At 36.2% G+C, this 22,687-nt stretch overlaps 1 protein-coding gene across 1 annotated transcript in view; it reads right to left on the bottom strand.

The window, feature by feature from the left end:
• The window catches only part of LOC149940800 (cell adhesion molecule Dscam1-like), a 63,802-nt gene that overhangs the window by 15,882 nt on the left and 25,233 nt on the right, over nucleotides 1–22,687 (bottom strand). The window contains exons 4-5 of the mRNA XM_090179372.1: nucleotides 3,389–3,547; nucleotides 366–533 (exon numbers count right to left, since the gene is read on the bottom strand). Of these exons, the coding sequence (XP_090035498.1) occupies nucleotides 366–533; nucleotides 3,389–3,547 (327 nt within the window). The remainder of the gene's footprint in view (nucleotides 1–365; nucleotides 534–3,388; nucleotides 3,548–22,687) is intronic.

Raw genomic sequence — 22,687 nt, 5'->3', positions numbered from 1 at the left:
TACTCCAACTTTAAGGAGGTATGTTTTGCAACGAGCTTTAAAGGCGGTGAACTAGTTTCTATAAATACGTTTCGCTCGACTGGTTTACGCTTATGGATTTTAGTACAGAGAAACAGAGGTAATTTGGACCAAAACACTTTTTTTAATATATAAAATATTAAAATGGCTAAAGTTTATTTATGGGGAAATTTTAGAGGTTTGGAACATTTATCTTCTCCAACAAGATATAAATTGATAAAATATTTTAAACCAGTAGTTTCCTCGCGGCCTTATACGCTAAATGATCCAGAGTATGTACATTATTGATATTCCTGCCGAAACATTTTGTAAACTTCCCCTTTGAAAATATATACGTAATCATTTACCAGTCAGTATGATTTTGCCTGCCGTCGAACTCTGTCGTTCCTCGGCGCTCAATCGGTGCCTGGTCCGGCAGTGGAAGGTCCTTTTCGAGTCTTCGATGGAAACGTCAAACACGTACAATTCTCCCGTTGATAAAGCCAAATATTTATCTTTCCGTTTATAATCCAAAACTGCAACGAAAAGTGAGACACGAGTGGTTGAAAGTCAGCCCCGACGAGGTAAGGCTGTTTTCGTTAGTACAATAATGCCACAGCGTAGACGAAAATTATTCGTGTACAGCTTGGTTTCCACTAGCGTGCTTAATAAAGTATTTTTCTTTACGAGCGTAAAAACTTTTGTACTTGCCAAATTTGAGTGACGCGCCTTTACGCGCTGATGGAAACTTCGACTAATACATTTTTTGGAATCTACGCCCAAAATTTCCGTTAGGCCTAAAACTTTTTTTTCTGTGCCTACGCCCAAAATTTCCGTTAGGCCTAAAACATTTTTCTGTGCCTACGCCCAAAATTTCCGTTAGGCCTAGTATATTTTTTATTCGTTGACGCCAAAAAATTCCGTTAGACCCAATGAGGTAGAATAAATAGAGATCCAAACAAATCTGGGATTCACGGGACACGATTTATTTGAGTAGGAGAATTAGGGTTAAATTTCAACTTTATCCAATCGCGTTGGCACCAACTGTTTGTATAAGCAGACACTTTTGCAACATATATTAAGGTTTAGTTTTTTAATAACACGATAGATGGCGCCAACACGATTTGATTAAGTTCATTTACTAGGCCTAACTCTCCAACTCAACAAATTGACGGATTTTGAAATGACGTTTTAGCGCGCGACACTACATGTCTTGGGCACACAGCCTTCTTTGCGTGCTTTTTTGACCATAACATATAGAGGTATTTTCACGCGCAAAATTAATATTAAAATCCGTCAATTGACGTATGTGTGCAATGTCTCTTTGATTTGCTGCAATATCAACCGCCACAGTTATGTTGTGGGAGCTGCTTCTACCAAGTCGGTATTGATCAAGTGTTTCTACGTATATAACCCATTTTTATTTCGTGGATCAAATGATTCAAATCTGGAAAATAACCATAAGCTGTATAGCCCTTTGATACCTTGATAATTGATATTCTAAACATTTGATAATCTTGAAAACTGGATTGCACTTTAAAATATCTTGAAATTTGAAATGAACTAAATTTTGTGGCGCCAAATGTTTTAAGCACGCCTTTAATTGTTCTGGAAGCGGGCCTTGGTCGCCACGCTGCTGCGTATCTTGAGTTTGTGATTTGACTTCTCCTTCCTTTCAGTGTCTTTTCACTCGGGGATATTACTTTTTAGCGTCCACCATATCCGTCGCCATTTGTTGGGGTTTGTGTTGGGTAAATCATGACGCTTTGTTGGTTAACTAACTAACTGTTTAATGAGTGATAACAATAGAGTAATGGCAGTGCTGCGTCACACGACGTCACCCATGCATTTTCCTATTAATAAAGAATTCGCGACCACAATGGCGGCCATGGCCAAAGCTACGGAGTGCTACTACTCTATAAACTAGGTGCTATTTCTCAACTAATTTTAGATCAAAACACCCAAATAATGTAATAGAGCTGCCAGTAGTTTAAATTTAAAGTATTTAAAATGAAAAATCTAATATTCTGAATCAAAAAGTTTTGAACATTAAAATGTGTTCAAAACCTTAACACGTTATGCCTGTGTAATATGAAAAACTAGAGACATCTCAAGATCACTTTGAAAGAATAGTGTTCTTGATATGCGAACCAAACGTTCTTGAAATGTAAAGTGTTCTGAAAATTTTAATTCTACAATTTTAGAACACTTGAACACTTTAATAACACCATGGTTTACAAGAAGAACACATAATGATTTTTAAGAACATTTTAAGTTCACATAGACACATTACAAGATCACATGGGAGCACATAAGTGTTCTCGACATGTTCTCTAAATGTACCTCAAATTTGCAGTGTAGGATCTTTACATAATAGCCATCCTCTGAGAAGTGCCTCCTGCGCCCCCAGCTGGCTTATACAATGTTTACTATCTGTTGCACCCCCGTGTGGGAAATATGTAAACTAACATGCAAATATCTTACTCCCTAACCAGGGTTAACACAATTTTGCCAATGGTGGAAAAAACTAGATTTTTCCGCGGTTTTTTCCACCTACTGTTTTCCTGTTAAAAACCGCGTAGAAAATCGTACTTCCGTGGTTTTTTCCACCTCTAGTGGCAAAATTCAATAAAAAAAAATAATAAAAGCAGTATATTCTTCTATTCTATTCACTCTTTTTTCATCTCTCCTATTTGCAATGACCAAATTAGTCACTTAATAGATATATCAATGATCAATTTAGCATGAAAAGAGTTTTTTCCACTTTTTCCCACACGTTTCGGCAATAACAGGTTTTTGCCAAACCGGTCCCTAACAGATGGTTTCTTTCTTCTGAACCGGTTTTTGTACAATCAACGGGAGCCTGCTCAAGTACATGTTTCAAGCGAATAACATTAGCAAGATAGGTTTAAAATTACTTCTCTCGTACGAGATTTATTATACGCTTCTGATATAACATATCATGGTTGAAAGCACTAAACGGGGACAATGGATTGTTGAAAACGCTATTCGGATGAATCAGATGTGCGTGACTAAATATTTATTTGAGCGTAAAAGTTGAATTTAAAAGATTCAGACAATTTGACCTTTCTGATTTCAAGATTCAAATTGTAATATTCGTTTTACGATCGTTTTCAAAAACAATATTTTTGTTTCGCACCCGGTGGAAAATTCAGGGCTTCAAGTTAAACGACAGCGGTCAAAAGGAAACTTCCGCCAAGTTTGAAAGAAAATGTAATTCTAAAAATAAAAAAACTTCCCTGAATCGCGTCGGAATAAAAACTAAATAGGAAGAATGGTTTTTAAATATTCGGAATTATAGCTAAACCAATTCGAAGCATTGTTTAATATGAAACTGAAACAGGATCTAAAAGAACTTATTTAGACTTACCATTGTTTTGTACGAGAATGATTATCGTTTCATCCATAACCCAAGAAATGACTTTGACAAATTCTCTGGCGGACATGGAAACGTGACAACGAAAGACTGCTTGGTTCCCAAATATGGCGTACTGATCTTGAGCCTTCACCTCGTAGTTCTGTTCCAATACTGAACAATAATAGAAAAATAATAATTAGAAAAATATTTGGTTCGTATCTCCACTAAAACAGGAAAAATAAAACAGTAAAGGCCTTTTCACACGAGCCAGCTTTTTGATCCAACTAGATTAGTCAACTTGAGTTGAGTCAACTAGTTGGTTCGTGTGAATAAAAGTTCGATGAGTTGATCCACCAAAAATGTACGCGAGAAAAAAATGGATCACTGATCCATTTTTGCTGACTCAACATTTTGATTTAAAAAGTTGGCTCGTGTGAAAAGGTCTTCAAAATATATAATATTATATTAGCGGGTGTAGTAGATTGAGAAACTGAGGTTACCGAAATTTCGGGTTCAAAAACCAATTTTTTGCGAAGCTACTTCTTTATTTTTTAGGTAATTTTGATTTAAAAAAATTAATTTGGTGATTCTCCCATATCTTGGGTTTTCTTCAAGATAAATCGATGAAATAGTACATTAAATCGGTGAATATAGTGCTGAATCCGAATTTAAAGTAGAAATTGCGCTAGCTTTAGGGTTTAAAAAATATTTTATTATTTGAGGGGTCACAAAAAGTGCCAAATTAAAACATGATCATCGGCTTTGAAATTTTTAAAAAATTTTAATTTTGATCCCAACAGTCTAGTTACCTTACGTTGTAAATGGCATAAATGATGAATGATTTTAAAGCAAAAATTAAAAACAAATTTGAAAACTTTTAGTTACATAGAAAGGAAATTATTTACTGATTAAGCGTGTGTATTATACTTTGGAAATACTATTTAAAGAAAAATTACCCTTTTTGCGAATTTTTATTTATTTAGAAACAAAAATTGGTACCCAAGCGTTTATGGTAGAAACGTAGATCTGAACAATGCTTTGATTTAACGGTGTAAATTGGGTGACTTATTGATATTAGTAAATTATTAAACATAAAATCAAGGTCACACTTACCTGGACATTAAAAATGTTTCCGCGCGAGATTAATAACCTCTACGCGTATAACCATATTTTCTTCGTGAGAAAAGTAACAGCTTTAGTTAGTTATGCGCTGTCATGTTTGATCATTTCGTTAGAAAATAAAGGTATAGCTTAAATTTTCATATAACATTTTCTTGTAATTTATTTAAGTGAGTCCTATGCAAAGAATATGTATTAACTGCCATATATGTCTCAGTAATAATCATTTATTTATAACGTATTTATAATGTTTTTGTATATATAACAAAATAGATTTAAACCAGAAATTAAAATATGTTCTACCCAAGTTCTTTTCGCTGATGGAAAAATAATAATCAGCTAGGCTAATACCCAAGGCACCACCATAGGCCTAAGTCATCAAGCGACTTTTGGCAAGCCCTGCATGCCACGCGATCGAGCCAACAGCTCCCTACACTAACTATTACCGTTAACCTCAACAAGTTTTTATGGAAGGGGAAACCGAAGAACTCGGGGAAAAACTCCTTAAACCAGTGAGAAGCAAACTCAACGCAGAAGGAGTTTTTCTGAGTTTTCACCCAGTGCCACAAGTTGGGATCGAACCCGGCTCCTCTTGCTGCGAGGCGAAAGTGCTAACCACTCCGCCACCCCACCATTGAAGCCCACTGTGACTTTCCCTTTAGAAATTTTCAAGTATTATATTATTCCTATATTCCTTTATTTTGTAACGAACTGACTAAAACATAATAGCACATAACTTTCAATTAACTTCAGCTGTTATTTTTCTCACGAAGAAAATAGAATTAACGTAAATGTTTGGGGCTGAGCATTTATAGAAGGACAACTGTATCAAATATTTTCATAGTTATTAATAGTCTAGAATAAACATTAAAATTTTAAAAATTGAAATTATCTAAAACTAAAAATAAAATGTAACTTCGCAAATAAATTGTTTTTGAGCCCGGAATTTCAGTCATCTAACGGAAATATTTAGGCTATTTCCATGAGCGCACCCAGAGCGTCCTTTCGGTGTCGACGCATCTGAACGGTCATGGACGCGATATCCCCGCCTGTTTCCATTGTCGAATCCAACCCCCGCTGATGAGTAGATCGCTCCATTTGGCCCTTTGAAGCATTTATCCTAATATCGTTTTTCTGGCCCAATGCGGTGGCTTAAGTCAAACTCGACTTTCACCCAAACTAATCTGACTTACGCTTACGCCACAAATTTATACGTTCATATAAATGTAAATTTGACGATGAAATTAGTGAAGCAGTTTAGAAATATAATTCAGATTGTACCTGATCATGTAAATTAAGGAGCAGGTAACCAGATATATCCATTTTTATGTCCGATTATCATTTCATTGCGAGAAAAAGATAATGGATTGATCTATTCAGATAGAAATTAGAAGCACTAGATTTACCAGTTGTTTTTAAATTCGGAAATTGGCTAAGAGGCACACCGTGAATAGAAGGAATAAAGAGAGAAACACCCAAAATGTAGTGAGGCGATGACTGTTTCCAAGAAACAAAAAGGAGCGATCTTTTGACCCCGGAACACCTCTTTTGTCGTGCCAAGAAAGTCGACCACTGTTATCGCACTAACCCGTTTCTATGATCGTGCAAGTGCGTCGATACCGAAAGATCGCTCAGAGTGCGTTCATGGAATGAGGCTCATTCTAGAATAACCAAATTAAAATGTTAAAATCTAATTAAACAAAAATTTTAAAAATGTATCTTTGCAAATAATTTGTTTTTGAGCCCGAAATTTCGGTAATCTCTCTACTACGCCCGTTAAAAAATATAATATAAAAATTAAAAATAAGTATTTTTTCGTCAATTAGATTTCGCATAGAATGACGCAAACATGAATATTTTTATTTAAAGCGGTTTAATACCAAGAAGTATAGAGGTAGAGATTTCTTTTCCTGGGAATATTTTTTGTTGTTAATTGCGCTACCTTTAATGGCGCGAACCTTTTCATTTCGCGGGAGAAGGTTTTATTACGGACTCTTAATTATTTTCTCGACGCCATTCTTTATTGCGGGGAGGAGTGGCTCGAGAACATCATTATTTAAGAAAGTCCTCCGTGTAGTCAAGTGGAAAAAAGACAATTTAGCGAGAGACGTGCCGCTGGCTGCAGTCGGAATTTCACTAAGGCGCGATTCCATTAATCATACCAGCGACTCCAATAAAACAATAGTTAAAACGATAACGTTACGGAAGATTTTAATTAATGAAATTCCGGAATCGGCTCGTATTTAAAAGTCCAAAGATTCTTCTAACCTTACAATTGTTAGTGGGTACGCCATAAATGAAATTTGATAAAATCCATTTAAATTTATTGACTAACATTATTACCATAAGTAACGTACTGCCGTGCAAAGCACAAAAGCATTAACGACCAAATTTTCGATTTACAGATTTTGGTTTTATTTCACCTTATTTTATACGTTAAATTAAATTTTGAACTAATTTTAGAATTTAAAATTTTTGTTCTTAGAGAAATGACTTGTTGCAAAACGCATTATTTTAGGTTTTTGCATTATTTTCAAACCAAAAACGCATTAATGTGTTTATTTTCTTTAAAAGTCAAATCAAGACGCATTTTTTCGCGTTTTAAGACATAAATAGTCCGACATATACGTGGTAAAAGCATTTTTTTAATGATATTTCTGAAATATCGTTTGGCCTGTAATTTGTTTAGTACCAGAATATAATTTGAGTTGAAAAATCCAAGTCTACTATATAAACTTGAAAGAAGTAAGTTGGGGTATCTTAAGGCAAAGAAAGTTTGAATTTCGCGGGTTTTCTCCATATTTTGGTTTTGGTCGTTAATGCTTTTGCGCTTTGCACGGCAGCGTAATATACACGAGTTTGACACGGAACGATTTATGATATAGTTTTCAAACTGGAAATTCGCTAAAGTTACTGTAGTTTAGTTTCAGATGGCGCTTATGAGTGAAAACGCGTTAAGGTCTCAATTTCGAAAATATACACCTACAGAAACGAAGGGTCAAATATAATAATATTCAAAAAATCCAAAGTAAGTTTAATTTTTAAAGAGCTTCAATTTTCGATAAGTCTCGACTGATTTGTAAAAAAAGCTGATGGTGGCGATTTCCCGGGCATCGTTACCTGACAGATCCAAAGATTAGTAACGACTAGCGGAAAGCTGACAATCTTTTGTCTCGTTATGATTAATCTGGTCATTGGAAAAACAGGTTGTCATTGCAAAATTAGCGTTTTAGGAATCGGAAGGGTTAGACTTCGTTATATTACGATACTTATTATATTACGATACTTAAGATATTACGATACTTATGATATTACGATATTACGATACTTATGATATCATGATATTACGATACTTATGATATTAAGATATTACGATTCTTATAATATTACGATATTACGATACTTTTGATATTACGTTACTTGTGATATTATGATATTACGATACTTATGATATTACGATATTACGTTACTTATGATATTACGATATTACGATGCTTATGATATTACGATACTTATGATATTACGATATTACGTTACTTGCGTTATTACGATATTACGTTACTTATGATATTCCGATATTACGATACTTGTGATATTACGTTACTTATGATATTACGATACTTGTGATATTACGTTACTTATGATATTACGATATTACGATACTACGATATTACTATACTTAAGATATTACGATATTACGTTACTTTGATATTACGATATTACGTTACTTAAGATATTACGATATTACGATACTTTTGATATTACGATATTACGATACTTATGATATTATGATATTACGTTACTTATGATATTACGATATTACGATACTTATGATATTATGATATTACGTTGCTGATGATATTAGGTGGGGTGGCGGAGTGGTTAGCACTGTCGCCTCGCAGTAAGAGGAGCCGGGTTTGATTCCAGCTTGTGGCACTGGGTGAAAAACTCGGAACCACTCTTTCTGCGTAGAGTTAGCAATTTATCTCCCCACTGGTTAAAGAGGTTTTCCCCCGAGTTCTTCCCCTTTCCATTAAAGCTTGTTGAGGTTAACGGTAATAGTTAGTGTAGGGAGCTGTTGGTTCGCGTGGCATGCTGGGTTTGCCACCACCCTCCTATGCATTGTAACCTGGCCACCTGTTTAAGGCATTAAAAAAGATGCTAGAAGACTTAATTGGGCCTAAGGTGGTGCATTGGATATTAGCTTAGCTGATTGTTATTTTATATTACGACAGTTTTTTTTAAAATTGGGGATAATGGCATAAATAAAGATATCATTTTCTTTATAAAAAAAAGACAAAATCTACTTTAAATCGAGTTAGCAGATTTTGGGAATAAAGTGTAGAAGTTGGAGACTCTTCCGAGTCATTGAAAAATACTAACGTGCCGCGACGCCATTAAAAAGAGAAGCTTTCCGGAACGGATAAAATCTACAAAAAAATCGCCTTTGGACATTTCTTCGGGGTGTAAACAATTTCCAACTCAATTACATAAAGGACAAGTCGCGAATTGGGTGATATTAAAACAGTAACTTCTAACTGGCCATAATCGTATATCAGCGAACTTAATTCGTGTTCGGAATTTAACGCGACCCTTTATTGCCGTAGAAGCGCTTTCTTAAAAGGGGTCAATTTCTCAAGAAGCCTCTATAAAAGTGTGGTGGAAAATATTCCCGAGGAGAGAGACAGTCACTGTTATAGAGAAAGTTCGTTATTGATGGACGCCGAAGGAAAGGGGTGTCAATTTAACGGCAGCTCCTAAACTTCAGTTCGAAGCGTCCTCATTTTGTCACGGCCGAGAGCTTTTTCTAGTGTCTTCCCTTTTGAGGAAGATTTAAACGTATGCCAAGGCTTAGTATTGTCTATCCTAAAACTTTCCAACCTATCTTTTCTTCTCGGGCCCAACTGCGCGACGAACTTGTTCGTAAAGGGCAAACTCCTTTAGTTTCGTTGGGCCTTTCGCTAAATTCGGGAGGTCGTCACCGCGATTCGTTATCGTCCCTTCTCGAATGTCTTTCGCGCTTCGGAACAAATGCAAACTTTTGTACCGTACGAAACGCTTTCCAGGAATCGATGCGCGCGTCCGGAATGAAGCCAGCCTGGGGAATTTCCGCATCGACTTACATATCGCGACGATATTGCCTCAGTCCTTTATCTCCCATCGAAAGCTCGATTTTTGTTAGCTTTTTTCCTCGTTGCCATTTTAGGGTTTTGTCGTTTTAATGCAAATGTTCGACCCTTAAACACACCTTCGACACGCTGATAATTTGAAATTGAATCTCCAAATACGGGGTTCCCTACGGTTACGTATACAACACGCGGAGTCGCCCATTCCAATATCGGAAATTTTATTCAAGGTTTTTTTTTCTTTCTTTCGGCTTTTCCATTATGAGCTGCTATACCCTTTCATTCTGTAGAAATACGTCCTTCAATTCATTCAAAAATAAGATGCTTCTTTATGTGTAATATATATATATTCTTTTTTGGTAACGAAAAACCAATGTATGCAGTTTCAGTCGCAAATATTTGAACAAACTTTTCAAGTCAACTAAAAAAAATGTATGAATTATTAAAATAATACTTAGTTGAATATAATTTCGTTAAACCAATGCAAATATTTAGTCAAAAGAAGTATTCAAATCGTCGAAAAGTTAAGTCAACTCTCAAGCTCAAAACCATTTACATTGGGGTTTCAAAATCTCGAGGAAGTTCCGTAAATTAACTTCGCTCTGAACACGAGTGTATTGCGTGTTGAACACTTCTACAGGCGTTTGTAGATCAAAAATAGATCTAATCTCAGGCGACTAAATAAGTGGTTTTTAAGATTGAATTCGTTAATAAAGATATTAATTTTGAAAAAAGACTTTATTTTAAAAGTGAAATTAAAGCGGCAATTAATATTAATAACATCAATATCGTAGTTAAATTGACTCGTTATAAGCGTTCTCGGTACGCGTTTTATAGTACACACTTAACCTCACTATTACCAACACCAGTACAAAAACAAAATTGCCGCATCAAATCACGCGAAATCCCCTAATTTAACGAAAGATGGGACCATCATTACGGATTTCTATTCTCCAACATTTTCTGTACAGATAGATAAGAGGAGGTCAAGACGGAGCCAATCCTTTGTCATCGATGGAAAAAAGAGATATAAATAAAAATAAAAAGCAGTGGCGAAATCCCGTCATAATGATTCCCGTCGGAAGCCTCTCTAGAACAAATCGGAGGAATACAGCCGCTCCAAGTCGCCGAGCGATAAATTTAAAGGATTTAATTGGCTCAGTAGCGCGGCCGACCGATCGAAGTGAAAGGGAATTTTAGTAGCTTTCAATAGAGTCGATTACGGCGGAAGATATATATCAGGATGTAGGTCGATAAAGAAAGTGCGGAGCGCGCGTGAATTGCTGCCGGGGGAAATTAAGAGAAGCTACTTCTCCAACTGTCCTTTCGTTTAGCGACACAATTTTATATGTCTAAGAGAAAAATCGATTCCGATAGGGAACAGACGGCTATGTTTGCCATTCAATTTTTCTTGTCGCGTAGCGCGCCGTCTTCCTTAGAGCGAAGAAAAGAGAGTTGGAAACTAGAGAGTTACCGCGAAGTTTACGGCTGCGTGAACATTTCCAAAAGAAATAAAAGTGGACTTTAGGTCCCCCTTCAGAATTTTTACAGCGAAGCTCCCCCCCTCCCCCTCTCTTGGCGTAGAAGGAAAATAAAAGTCCAGATAACCGCGACAGAAAATTAGGTGTATAAAACTCTGTGAACGGGAAAGTTGATACATTATATGTTAACTCGAGTAAGTTCCGCCGCCACGAGACTAAATTAGATTGAAGCGCCCCCTCCCGCCCACCCTGCCTTCTTGCTAGGCCTTCCACGATACGAGGGAACGGCTAGGAACCGCTACAGGGACGGAGCGGGGAAAAAAAGGGTCAAACCTATTCGGGGGGCGCCAAATTCGGCGGCCGAGAACGCTTGGCTCTTCTTTGCAGGGCCGCGTCCGCGCGCGCTTCAATTCATTAGAGCGGCAATATAACCTCTTTAGTTTGGCCATTTTGTTTTATCGACGTGCAAAACAAAATAACTGTTCTTTCTTTTATTTCTTTGGAGCGTTTCTCAACGGTGCCTTACGTTTCCTCTAGTAAATTCTTCAACGTCTAAGAAATTACAAACTCGCAAATTGAAGAGTATCATAGGTATCGGAAGTAACGTAACTCTCCGTAAGTATGAAAACTGTAGCCTGATATTCGACCATGAATAAACTCGGGTTAAAAGTCTATGAATCGTTTGAAATTTTGAGGATGGGGTTATTGAATCACCTTTTTGGGAAACGGGAAGGTATATGTGAGACACGTGATGGAATGGGAGGAACTGCCTGAAATACGTCCCGAATTTTGCAAGCGATTCCGTGGCCCTTTAAATACATTCACGATATCGATACTACCTATTTTCCCCACTAACAATTATTTTCCTTTTGTCTATCGGTCAGTCAAAAAACCCGAAATTCAAATTCGGACAATCGGTGTTACCATGTGACAGGAATTCATACCTCTACTTGGAATTCTTATCCTTCCGTATCGCGTATGGTAAGATCACTCTGACGGCTTTGGCCCCACCTACGAAATAAAAAATTCCCTTTGAGCGCGCTCCTCTCTCACGTTGTTGTTTGTTAAGTTAACATAGTGACGTCAAAAAAACTGTCAAGATTATCAGTTAAATATAATACGAAGCAAATTTTAATGAAAGAAATATATACAACGGGTATTTGTATTTTTCTCGCTTACGACCTACTCGCCGCATCTTTAACGCGCATTTTAATTCAACACTCGCCCTTGAATATACCGTCAATAGCTATATTCGACATCTGATAGTGGACGACTCGTAAACTTCCTGTTGACGTTGTGACACATACCGCGTGAAAAAGACCAAAACCGTCCAATTTCCAATATCATATAATGACTCGCACACCCAGGAAATCAATTATATCCAAATATCCACACCAATAAAAAATTAATTAACAAGAAATGAAAAACTTACCATTCACAAAGCACAGAAAGCCCCTTGACTAAATAAAAAATTACCGTAGACGGAATAGTTAGGGCCTTTTATCAATAAAACAAACCCGATTGATGAACTGCATTAAACATCATAATCAGTCGAGAAAACGTTTAAAATAAATTACGAATGACGGACGACCCAGTTAAAAACCCAGACCACTATGTAAACAACTCGATATTTTCTTCATAAACGAACTATTACCCTTGAAAACTAATACGCTAGATAAAAAAGACTGAAAAAACGAAATAAATTACAAAAAACTAACCCTTTAACCTTTTTATCTGCTGACTGCGCTAAAACAAGATTTGACCTTTAAATTTTCAAACGTAAAATATTAATATAATATAAATTAAAAAACAAAGTTCAATAAACAATATATACAGATATTGTATTCATCTGTTAGTAAAAAAAACCCGCCTTCTCATAATGTTTCCTTTACATTAATATTTTCCCTAAGGAAGTCAATGGCTCGGCGGTGAACTATCTGCATTGTACCAATGCGACCCGAGTTCAATTCGTGATAACGATCAGATTTTACATTAAAATACTAATATATTTAATTAAATATAAGATTAATATAATTTATAAATATTTAATTAAATAAAAGATTAATATAATTTATAAATATAAGATTAATATAATTTATAAATATTTAATTAAATATTTATAAATTATATTAATTTATAAATATTTAATTAAATATAAGATTAATATAATTTAAAAATATTTAATTAAATATAAGATTAATATAATTTATAAATATTTAATTAAATATAAGATTAATATAATTTATAAATATTTAATTAAATATAAGATTAATATAATTTATAAATATTTAATTAAATATAAGATTAATGTAATTTATAAATATTTAATTAAATATAAGATTAATGTAATTTATAAATATTTAATTAAATATAAGATTAATGTAATTTATAAATATTTAATTAAATATAAGATTAATATAATTTATAAATATTTAAAATGATGTAGAATAAATTATAGTACCTAACGTTATAACTTTGTAAAGGACATTCGCCAAAGCTGTTTTTTAGAAAAACACCGTAACTTAACAAGCGTTGGTGGCTGAGTGGTTAGAGTACATCTCTCCCAGCCGGTGCCAATAAATCGCAAGTTGATACTAAGACGAATACCGTGTACAATTGGTGGAAACCCTGCCATTCGACGTTGAGAGGTTGCATAACACTCAGCACTCGGTCCGTCCCAAAGTCATTAAGAAGATGTTGGAGAGAAAACACCCGTACAAACACAACAGACTCAACATCCACAACCATCATAACACAAACACAACAGACTCAACATCCACAACCATCATAATACAAACGCAACAGACGCAACAAACTCAACACCCACAACCCTCATTTCATAAACTCAACATTCACACCCTACACATAAACATTACAATAACGAAATATCCAATCAAACTGAGTTAAGACCGTCGCGACGGTGAGCGTTAACGAAAAAAAACCATCGAAACCAAACCCAATCGCAAATTAAACGCTCACCGTCACACGGTGGTTTTGCCAACCCTTCGAGAAACTGCGTTCGCAATGATTAACCTTTGCACGGATAATGCGAACGCGTTCGCAGGACAGACACGGTGATTGTATAACCCCTCCTAGGGGACAAAGTCCCCTCGGAGAGGTATAAATAATAAAAAATATAATAAAACTTTTGGTTAATTCTATACGAACTCTCATTATCACTTCACACGCAAAAAGACTCATTAATCATTAATGTATAAAAAGTTTGTTTGTACTGTCCTGGTAACCACCACGTACAAGCTTGCCTCTGTGGTTGCCTGCAAAGTTTGTCTTTTTGCGAAATAAATATTTTTATTATTACTATTTAGCTACACCGTTGATTTCTGGAACCTTAAAAATTGATTAAGATCTGGAGCGAAGCAATTTCTTTTCACAAGCACTTTTAAATTGTTCGTACTACGTTGAGTCTTGAATATTCAGACGTACACTTAAATGTTTTCCGGATTCTTGCATTGCTCTGAATCAATAGGATCAGATTACAGACAGGGAAAATATATAAAATATATTTGTCGATACCGATATGAAAGACTTTAATATTAAAATCTGGTATTATAATTCAGAATTTGTACTAAAATCCGTACGACGAGGGTATATTTCAACGAAAATAAAAATAGTATGGGCTACTATTTCTGAGTTGTCCAGGGCGGAGTTTGTAAGGGCATAAAATCGGATCAAAGGGCTGCAAAATTAATACTTTTGAAAAGGTAAAAAGGCGATTTTCAAATACATATGGGACATTAATATTATTTATTTTACATACAATACCATGGATCATTGAAAGTCTATATTATTATATAGTTTAAATGCTATCCTTCGCACGGTGTCAAGCAGCTAGTCCTCTCTTATCTTATTTCATACTTATTAATCAGAATTAAATGAACTTCCCACAACCAATATTTCTTCCAGGTATCAACAGTATTTCAACTATTTCAACAATTTCAATTCATTTACTTTTGACATAATATAAAAAGAGACCATATTTTTTCAATTCGATTACGTTTCATTTCAAAAAGGCAAATCTTAGAAAATAATTTCGCTTGTTTTTACACACAATCCTAAGGATTTATGTGTATTAGTCTCACGTACAGTGTAGCCGTTGCCCCGATGCCGCCGATGCAGCCGATGCCGCCGTGTCACGCATATCTCATCAACGATTAGGGCTAGAAGAGTCAATGATATCTCGTTCGAGTGTACATATATCGCCATTGATAGCCTTTCGTAAAGTTTTCAAATCGGAGCCCTGGAAGTTGGGCATTTGTCCAATTTACTATTTTCGGTGGTTTCGCTTTACGTGGTAGATATTTTATTTAAAATTAAGTCCGATAACGTTAAAAAAATATTATTGGATAGGTAAGGATTCAGCGGACCTACAACTTTGGTTATATCAGTAAATATTAAATTTAAGTATAGTTTTCAGGGTAGTTTACGGGTCCCCAATTTTCGTGGTTTTATATTTTCGCCTAAAAATCTACCTACAGTTCCCTAATTTAAGTCCGATTTTCATGAAAGTTATATTTTTGAATAGCAGTGGTTTACATATAACCTATAGTTGCAAATACGTTCCTTAATTTTAATTCTAAGTAAGGTTTTTTGGGCAGCCTATACGAACCCCTGCAATTTCCAACATTGTAAATCCGCGTGTTTATAGAGGTCTACGCACCCGTTTCCCTCTAGCGTTTTTCAAGGCCGTTCAGAGTGCGCCGCGCTTTCAACGTATGACCAGAAGTAACAATTAAGTATGACACTGATCGACCTAGTTTTCGGCGTATGACCAGAAGTAATAAGTGTGATATTCAACGTAACAAATAAGTGTGATCAGAAGTAACAAATAAGTATGAAACTGATCGAACTAGTCTTTGTCGTAGAACCAGAAGAAATAAGTGTGACACTCAACGGCTGACTAGTAGTAACAAATAAGTGTGATCAGAAGTAAAAAATAAGAGTGACACCGATCGAAGGAATCTTCGATGCTTTCAAAGTATGACTAGAAGTAACAATTAGGTGTAAATACAATTATGTGTGACCATGGATTGGTTGTTATACCGGCGTTACAAGTTACTGCAAATAGCTCAAACAAACTTAACACATCAGGGGGATTGTGTGTATTCCGAACGTCGTACGTCTTGTTTAATTCTACAGCCCTTACAAGTATACACTATAGTTTAACCATATCAAAAACCTCAAAACACTTCACAAAATAGTCATCTTAATTCATACAAATGTAAGATCGGTATAAGCATAGAATTCTATGTCACGAGGCGGAGTTCATCAATATACGTATAAAATATGACGTTGGAATATTTTATATTGATGACCGTCGAATGGGTATTGAAAATCTATGTCTCCTAACTTTAACCATTTCCATTCGAAATTTATTTATTTATGAGATCTTTTATACAACCGCTAAGCTGAGTTAATCTTCAGTCACGAAATGAAAAATAGGCTGGTATGTAATACTAAATCGAAAGAATACCAAAATTCCATTGACATAATCTATGATTATGTTAACGATAGATAATTATTGGTTTAAAATATGAATGAAATTAAAAGGGTAAATTTAGGTAGCACTAAAAACAAGTTAGAAGCGAATTAGAACGGGTATGGGGGAAATGAAGAACAAGAACATAGTAAAAATAAAAATAATTAAATAAGATCACAATAATAAAAATCAGCACCACCCTAGTAATCTATCGACTTTTAATGACTTTAGATCAGATGGTCAAGCTACAAAGCGTATTAGGGTGGTGGAAAGCCCTCATGTCACACGAGCCAACAGCTCCGTACACTCACTATTAACGTTAACCTCAACAAATGTTTATGGAAAGGGGAATCTGAAGACCTCGGGGAAACTCCTTAAGCCAGTGTGGACAGATAATTAAAACTTCACCCGCAGTGCCATAAGCTGGGATCAAACCCTGTTCCTCTTGCTACGAGGGGAAAGTGCTAACCATTCCGCCACCCTACCCAATGATACGGGGAATTAAATAATTTTGATAGATAGAAAATGTTTACCAACGTTAATTCTTTCGTACTCTATAGGACTGAAATTTCGTACCTAAAACAACTTATGGAAATGCGTAACGAGCAGAGCTTAAACTACGTCGAATGTATTTTGAAATTATTTAGCTGGTCACCGTCTCTAACAAAACACCGCCACGGAAAAAAATGAAAGGCGCTCACTCGGAATTTAAGCATACCAGAAACGCCGATTAATAATCTGAAGTTCTTGGTGAATTTATAATGTTCTTCACGAAATGGTTCTAGTTCCTCGTAAGTTCAGGTATTTACATGCTTAAAATAACAAATTAGGTAAGGGAATTTCTATTCGAGACAAGGCTTATCGTACCACGGTTTGACCAAAAATATCCGCTATAAACCACACCCGTTTATATGGGAACCATTAGGACCAAAAAAAAGTACACTTTTAAGGCTCCCGTGGCTTACAACCATTGCCTTCATACGGAACAACCATATATACAAAACATTGACTTTAAAATGCTTTTAAAGTGTCTTATTTCATTTTCTGTTTTGAAATATGATATGTTTCGGTCCGCTAAACCTACGTGAAGAAAGTAATTTCCGAACAGACTTCCTAACCGGACTCCGCGTAAAACCTCTCCAGTTACGATCCGTAAGGTTAATTCATTTCTCAGTCTGTGGTATCCTTCAGGATGACAGTGTTAGCAGTCGAGCAGTGTCTTAATCCTAACGAGAGAACACCCAAATCTGTGGAAGGAATTGAAAAACTGCACACTAAAATGAAAATCCCTGAATCTAAAACCAAATTTACTATAAATACACAACTGGCTGAACGAGCAAATTGGCGAGACAACCCCTGCCTGTCATCTAACGCCGTAAATAAGCTTGTTGCATCAAGACTTCGAAATGTTATTCCAAACGAGTTTTAATTACCACGAGGAGACGACCGGGGCTGTTTCAAAGACAATTATCATTTGTTATGCAAAATTTGTAATTTTCAAGAAGGAGCCTCGGAAGGTGAAGAATCAACTCAGCGGGAGCCTGGATAGCGACAATGACGGCGAAAATTAAATTTAGCCGAAGCAAAAGTGAAAGGGTTCGTGAACTACGCTAAGCGTGTCTAAGTTCCTTTACGAGACTGCGTAGCGTCAAAGTTCGCGGGAAGAATAATTATGTAATTGTCATATTCTACTAAGTGCTTTATTCGCGAACTAACTTTCAAGACTGAAAAATATACGCACTCGGATATTATACAGACTTAAAAATGGGGAATAGGCGCTTCAATAAAACCATAAGCCTATGGAAAATTATCATGGAGTAAAGTTCGAAAATGCTTACGCCGCGCGTAACTCTTCCGGGTAAAAATGACTACCTTTTAAGAGATTAGGCAAGGGTTATTGAAAATTGAAAAGTTTTCAAAGTTAACGAAAAAATAACTCTTAGTTCGGCCAAGACTAATTGTCTTTTACAAATAGTCGCAACGTTTCTGAAGGTGGTTATTTTCAAATTTGAGACCTATAAGCACCTTTTGTGTGGCTTTTATCAGCCTCTACTTAATTTAAATCTGGTTGTTCGGAAAAATAAGATAAATTATATGTAGATTAGACATTTTTAAACCTACAATGGCGCCACTATGCTATCAATGTGCGTTTAATTTCTTCTCACATGGATAGTTTCATACCTTTACTTATCATATTTTTTAGGATAAATAAAACAAAGCCTAAAGCAGTAACGAAAAGTCGGGGAAACTATAGTTCGCATCATTGCTGGCATTTTACTGGAGCTACACCTCCAAAGAGGGGCGCAAACGCTTCTCGCGCCACCTCTATCCACTGAAGATAACTAACAAAGGCAAATAAGAATAAGGCTGTATTCGACGGATAGAGTAGCGTTAAGGGCGCTTAGCGATACCGGCTATCCCGAAGGTTTTACAGGTGAACGTAGATTATTTTATATCTCTCCGACTGCCGATGCTACCCCTCTCGTTGTCTAGACCCCCCCCTCTGCGATACCAAGAGATTCAGAGGTGGTTGTGAACTAGTAATTATCCTTTTAGTGGTTTAATAATTAAAATTAACTGGTAATGGAATCACTTGTTAGTTTTAGAATTTATTGTAGAATCTTCACTAGAGCACTTGGAAGCAGGGCCCTAGGCTTCAAGCTTCTTTGGGCCCCTCAACCCCTCAACATCGCCCACCCTCTTGTGATGCATGGGCCCGTGTTTGTCCCCTGCTCTTGGTGGACATGCCCCGACACAGTGTGCAATAACTGGTGACTTTTCCAAAGAGTCGGGGTCTGGCTCTTACACTCTTAAAAACGTTGGGTTAAATGATTTTGGTTATTTCATTTTTAACTACTATTTGAGTAAAAAATAACCCAAATGTAGTTGAAAATCTTGAAACGCAAAATTTGGGTTAAACAAAATTAGGTGATTCTTAAGCTAATATAGTAGCAACCCAAAATTGGGTGATACTATGGAATTTAAAGTTCCCACGCGCCAAAGACGATATGAGCATCGAAAATGTGTCCATCGAACTTGTAGTCTTTGGAAGACTGGAAATTAAAAATTTGGCGCCATTCTTGCATCGTTTTCACGAGTGCTTGAAAGGATTCTTAATTTTTGACTTTAAAGGTATAGAATATTTTTAATTTTATTTACTATTTCTAATTAAAATTTTTTCAATATTTTAAATTTATTTTTATCTTGTGTTGATATTTCAGCGGAAGAACGTAGTGAGCTCCCATGTTTAAATTTATTGCTAATTGCCAAGGCCTTACGATATTCTTCAAGTGTGATCAAATTGATAAATGGATGTTTTTGTGGAAACAAAATTGAATGAGTGGGCAATTTATAGGCATCTTTATATCCCCATAGAAAAAAATCTTAACAGGACATGCAGGTACAAAGAATAAAATTGGAAGGCTTATAATTTCAAGACATACTTTTATAACCCAAAATTGAGTCATATATTAACCATATTTTGGAAACTTATAAATTTAACCCAAAATATCGTTATTAAAATAACCCATTTTGGGTGAAAACGAAAACCACCCAATATTTTGTGTGGTTAAATACTGAATCAACAATGGGTAAAGAAAACAACCCAATTAATTGTTAAATTATAACCAAAAATTTAGTCATATATTAACCATATTTTGGGCTAATGTTCAATCCATATTTGGGTAACTTATAAATTTAACCCAAAATAGCGTTATGAAAATAACCATTTTTGGGTGAAAACTTAAATAACCCAATATTTTGTTTGGTTAAATACTGACCCAATAATGGGTAAAAAAACCACCCAATTTGGGTCAAAAACAACCCAATATTTTTAAGAGTGTATTACCCTTAAGGGCGGTGGCGCACTGGAATATCTCCACTCCCGACTTCGGTCAGGTAGGGGCTGGAAACTGGCCGTGTTTCGGCTCAGGCTAACGGAGAGGTTTAAGGCATCCTGGTGCCTCGATGGACTTGGAAGCCAGCTGAGCGGTGGCGGGTTTCCGAATGAAGCGCTGTGACCCTTATTTCCCAGCCTTTTGGAGTTACACCGGGGCTCCGGTTCCAGTTGTGCTGGGTTGCAGTGTGCTCGTTGCTCACCGTTTGGAGCCATTTCTGAAGGGCTGGCTCTCTACCTATGTAGGTAAGGTGTCGACTGGAGATGCTAGAGAATCCGCTCTTACTCCCACAGCTGTCCTCGAAGTGAGAGGTTGGTCGTAACATTGTTGCGCCTTTTGCTGGATTGAGTGGCTTGCAAACAGGGCCGTCTTAAGGCATGGGCTAAGTGGGCTACAGCTCAGGGCCCACAGCCAGTTTAGAGGGCCCGGAAAGGCCAAATGTACAGCCTCTACTCTAGTGATACGGTTTTAGTTGGTTAAATATTATTTATGCTCATTTAATATTATGTATATTTTAGTTACGTCTGAAGTAATTAACTCATCGCCACATCGCGTATCATACGGTACCAACAATTTCTAAAAGCTAACAGCGAGACACTGTCAGTAAAAATCTTATTTTCAGTAGGCCTATGTTAAACTTTTGAAATGAAAAGTTTTGGTTTGATTATTGTGTAGTTGAATTTTGACAACGGACATACAAAGGCTGACCGTTGGGGGATCGCAAGGGTCTTAAGAAATAATTTAGTCCAGGGCCCCAAAAGGTCTTAAGACGGCCCTGCTTGCAAACTGTCAGCAGTCACTCTAGTCAGTCTTATTGATAATGCGCCACTGCTTGGAAGGGTCTAATGTTGATTGTTCTCGATTTTTTATTCCCAATCTAAAGGTGCAATGCACAGTTCTAACAATGAGACTACCCAAGGTGGTTATGAAAATTGCCAAAGGGAAAATTTTCAATGGGCTTTAGTGTTCGTATGGCAACCGAAAATGTTTTTGACCTCTCCATTTTAAAAAGCATGGGATTTTTTTTTAACCAAAATTGATAAATTTTACCCATAATCCTTGATCAATTTTACCCGAAATAGGTCAAATTCATCTTTTTGGGTAAGTTTTGAAAAATTTTTAACCGAGAAAATCCCATGCTTTTTTGTTTGAGTGGTCAGAAACATTTTCGGTTGCCATGTGAAAACTAAAACCCATTGCAACTTTTCCCTTTGACAATTTTCATACTACCATAAGGTCTACCTAACCCCCGAGTTTCAACAAAATCGGTGATAAACATCTCGGGTAGTCTCCTTGTAAGTTAGTAGGATGTTCTAGGTTTGCGAATCCCAAGACTGGTAAGGGAACGCCACAAATATATCACTCTTGCCGAAACGTAGATAACAATAATGAATAGTTTCGCTTACGCTACACTGCTCATAAAAATCAACCAAACAATTAGTTAAGAACTATTATTAAGAGCCTGGATTTGCCAGGCATAACTTTGTATGGTCATTGCCGCTTAGGCTTAAGACGGTACGAGATATAAGGGATGGTTTTCACTAGGGCAAAACGTCGAGGCAGGTTTTAACTATATGGGTTTCCACTAACGCGTGTAACGGCGCGTTTCTCAACTTTTACAAGTACAAAGTTTTTCCGCGCGGAAAAAAAAAACATTATTTATTTCGCTAGTAGAAAGTTTGATTCAGGACTAAGCCACACTTTCATGGTCGCTAGAAGCGTGTCAAAAACCCAAAAACCCGTTTCCGGTACTAGCTAGATCGTGAAATTTTAAAGCTAGGCTAAGTAGCGGACAATTTCCAATTTCACGGGTTTTCCAAGCGGAAGCGGAAAATATCTGTTGGAAACAGATCGACGCGGAAATTAAGTATTTTTACCTGAGCATACTAGCGAGCGTGAAAATGGGGCAAGCTTGGTTTCAACTTTGGCACGTATTAAACTTTAAGTGCCGTGAAAAAAATAGCATTATGACGCGCGCTAGTGGAAACTAAGCTTAAAGCAATTTTTTATTGGCCTATTTGGCCTGCTTATTCTCGGAACCGGCCACCGGAAATATTTTGTTAAGTGATCCCGTTTTAAACTAGGCTGCCCTAAAAACCACAAAAAAGGCTGAACACCAATTACGAAACGCGGTAAAGAGTATAGGGAAGGGGTGTTTGAAATGTTAGGTAACATATATTTTTATACTTAAC

The sequence above is a fragment of the Leiobunum rupestre genome, chromosome 6 (assembly GCF_980474605.1).
Source record: "Leiobunum rupestre chromosome 6, qqLeiRupe1.1.hap1, whole genome shotgun sequence".
Taxonomy (NCBI): Eukaryota; Metazoa; Arthropoda; class Arachnida; order Opiliones; family Sclerosomatidae; genus Leiobunum; species Leiobunum rupestre.
The sequence above is the reverse complement of the archived record's forward strand: the minus strand, read 5'-3'. Positions and strand labels throughout refer to the sequence as shown.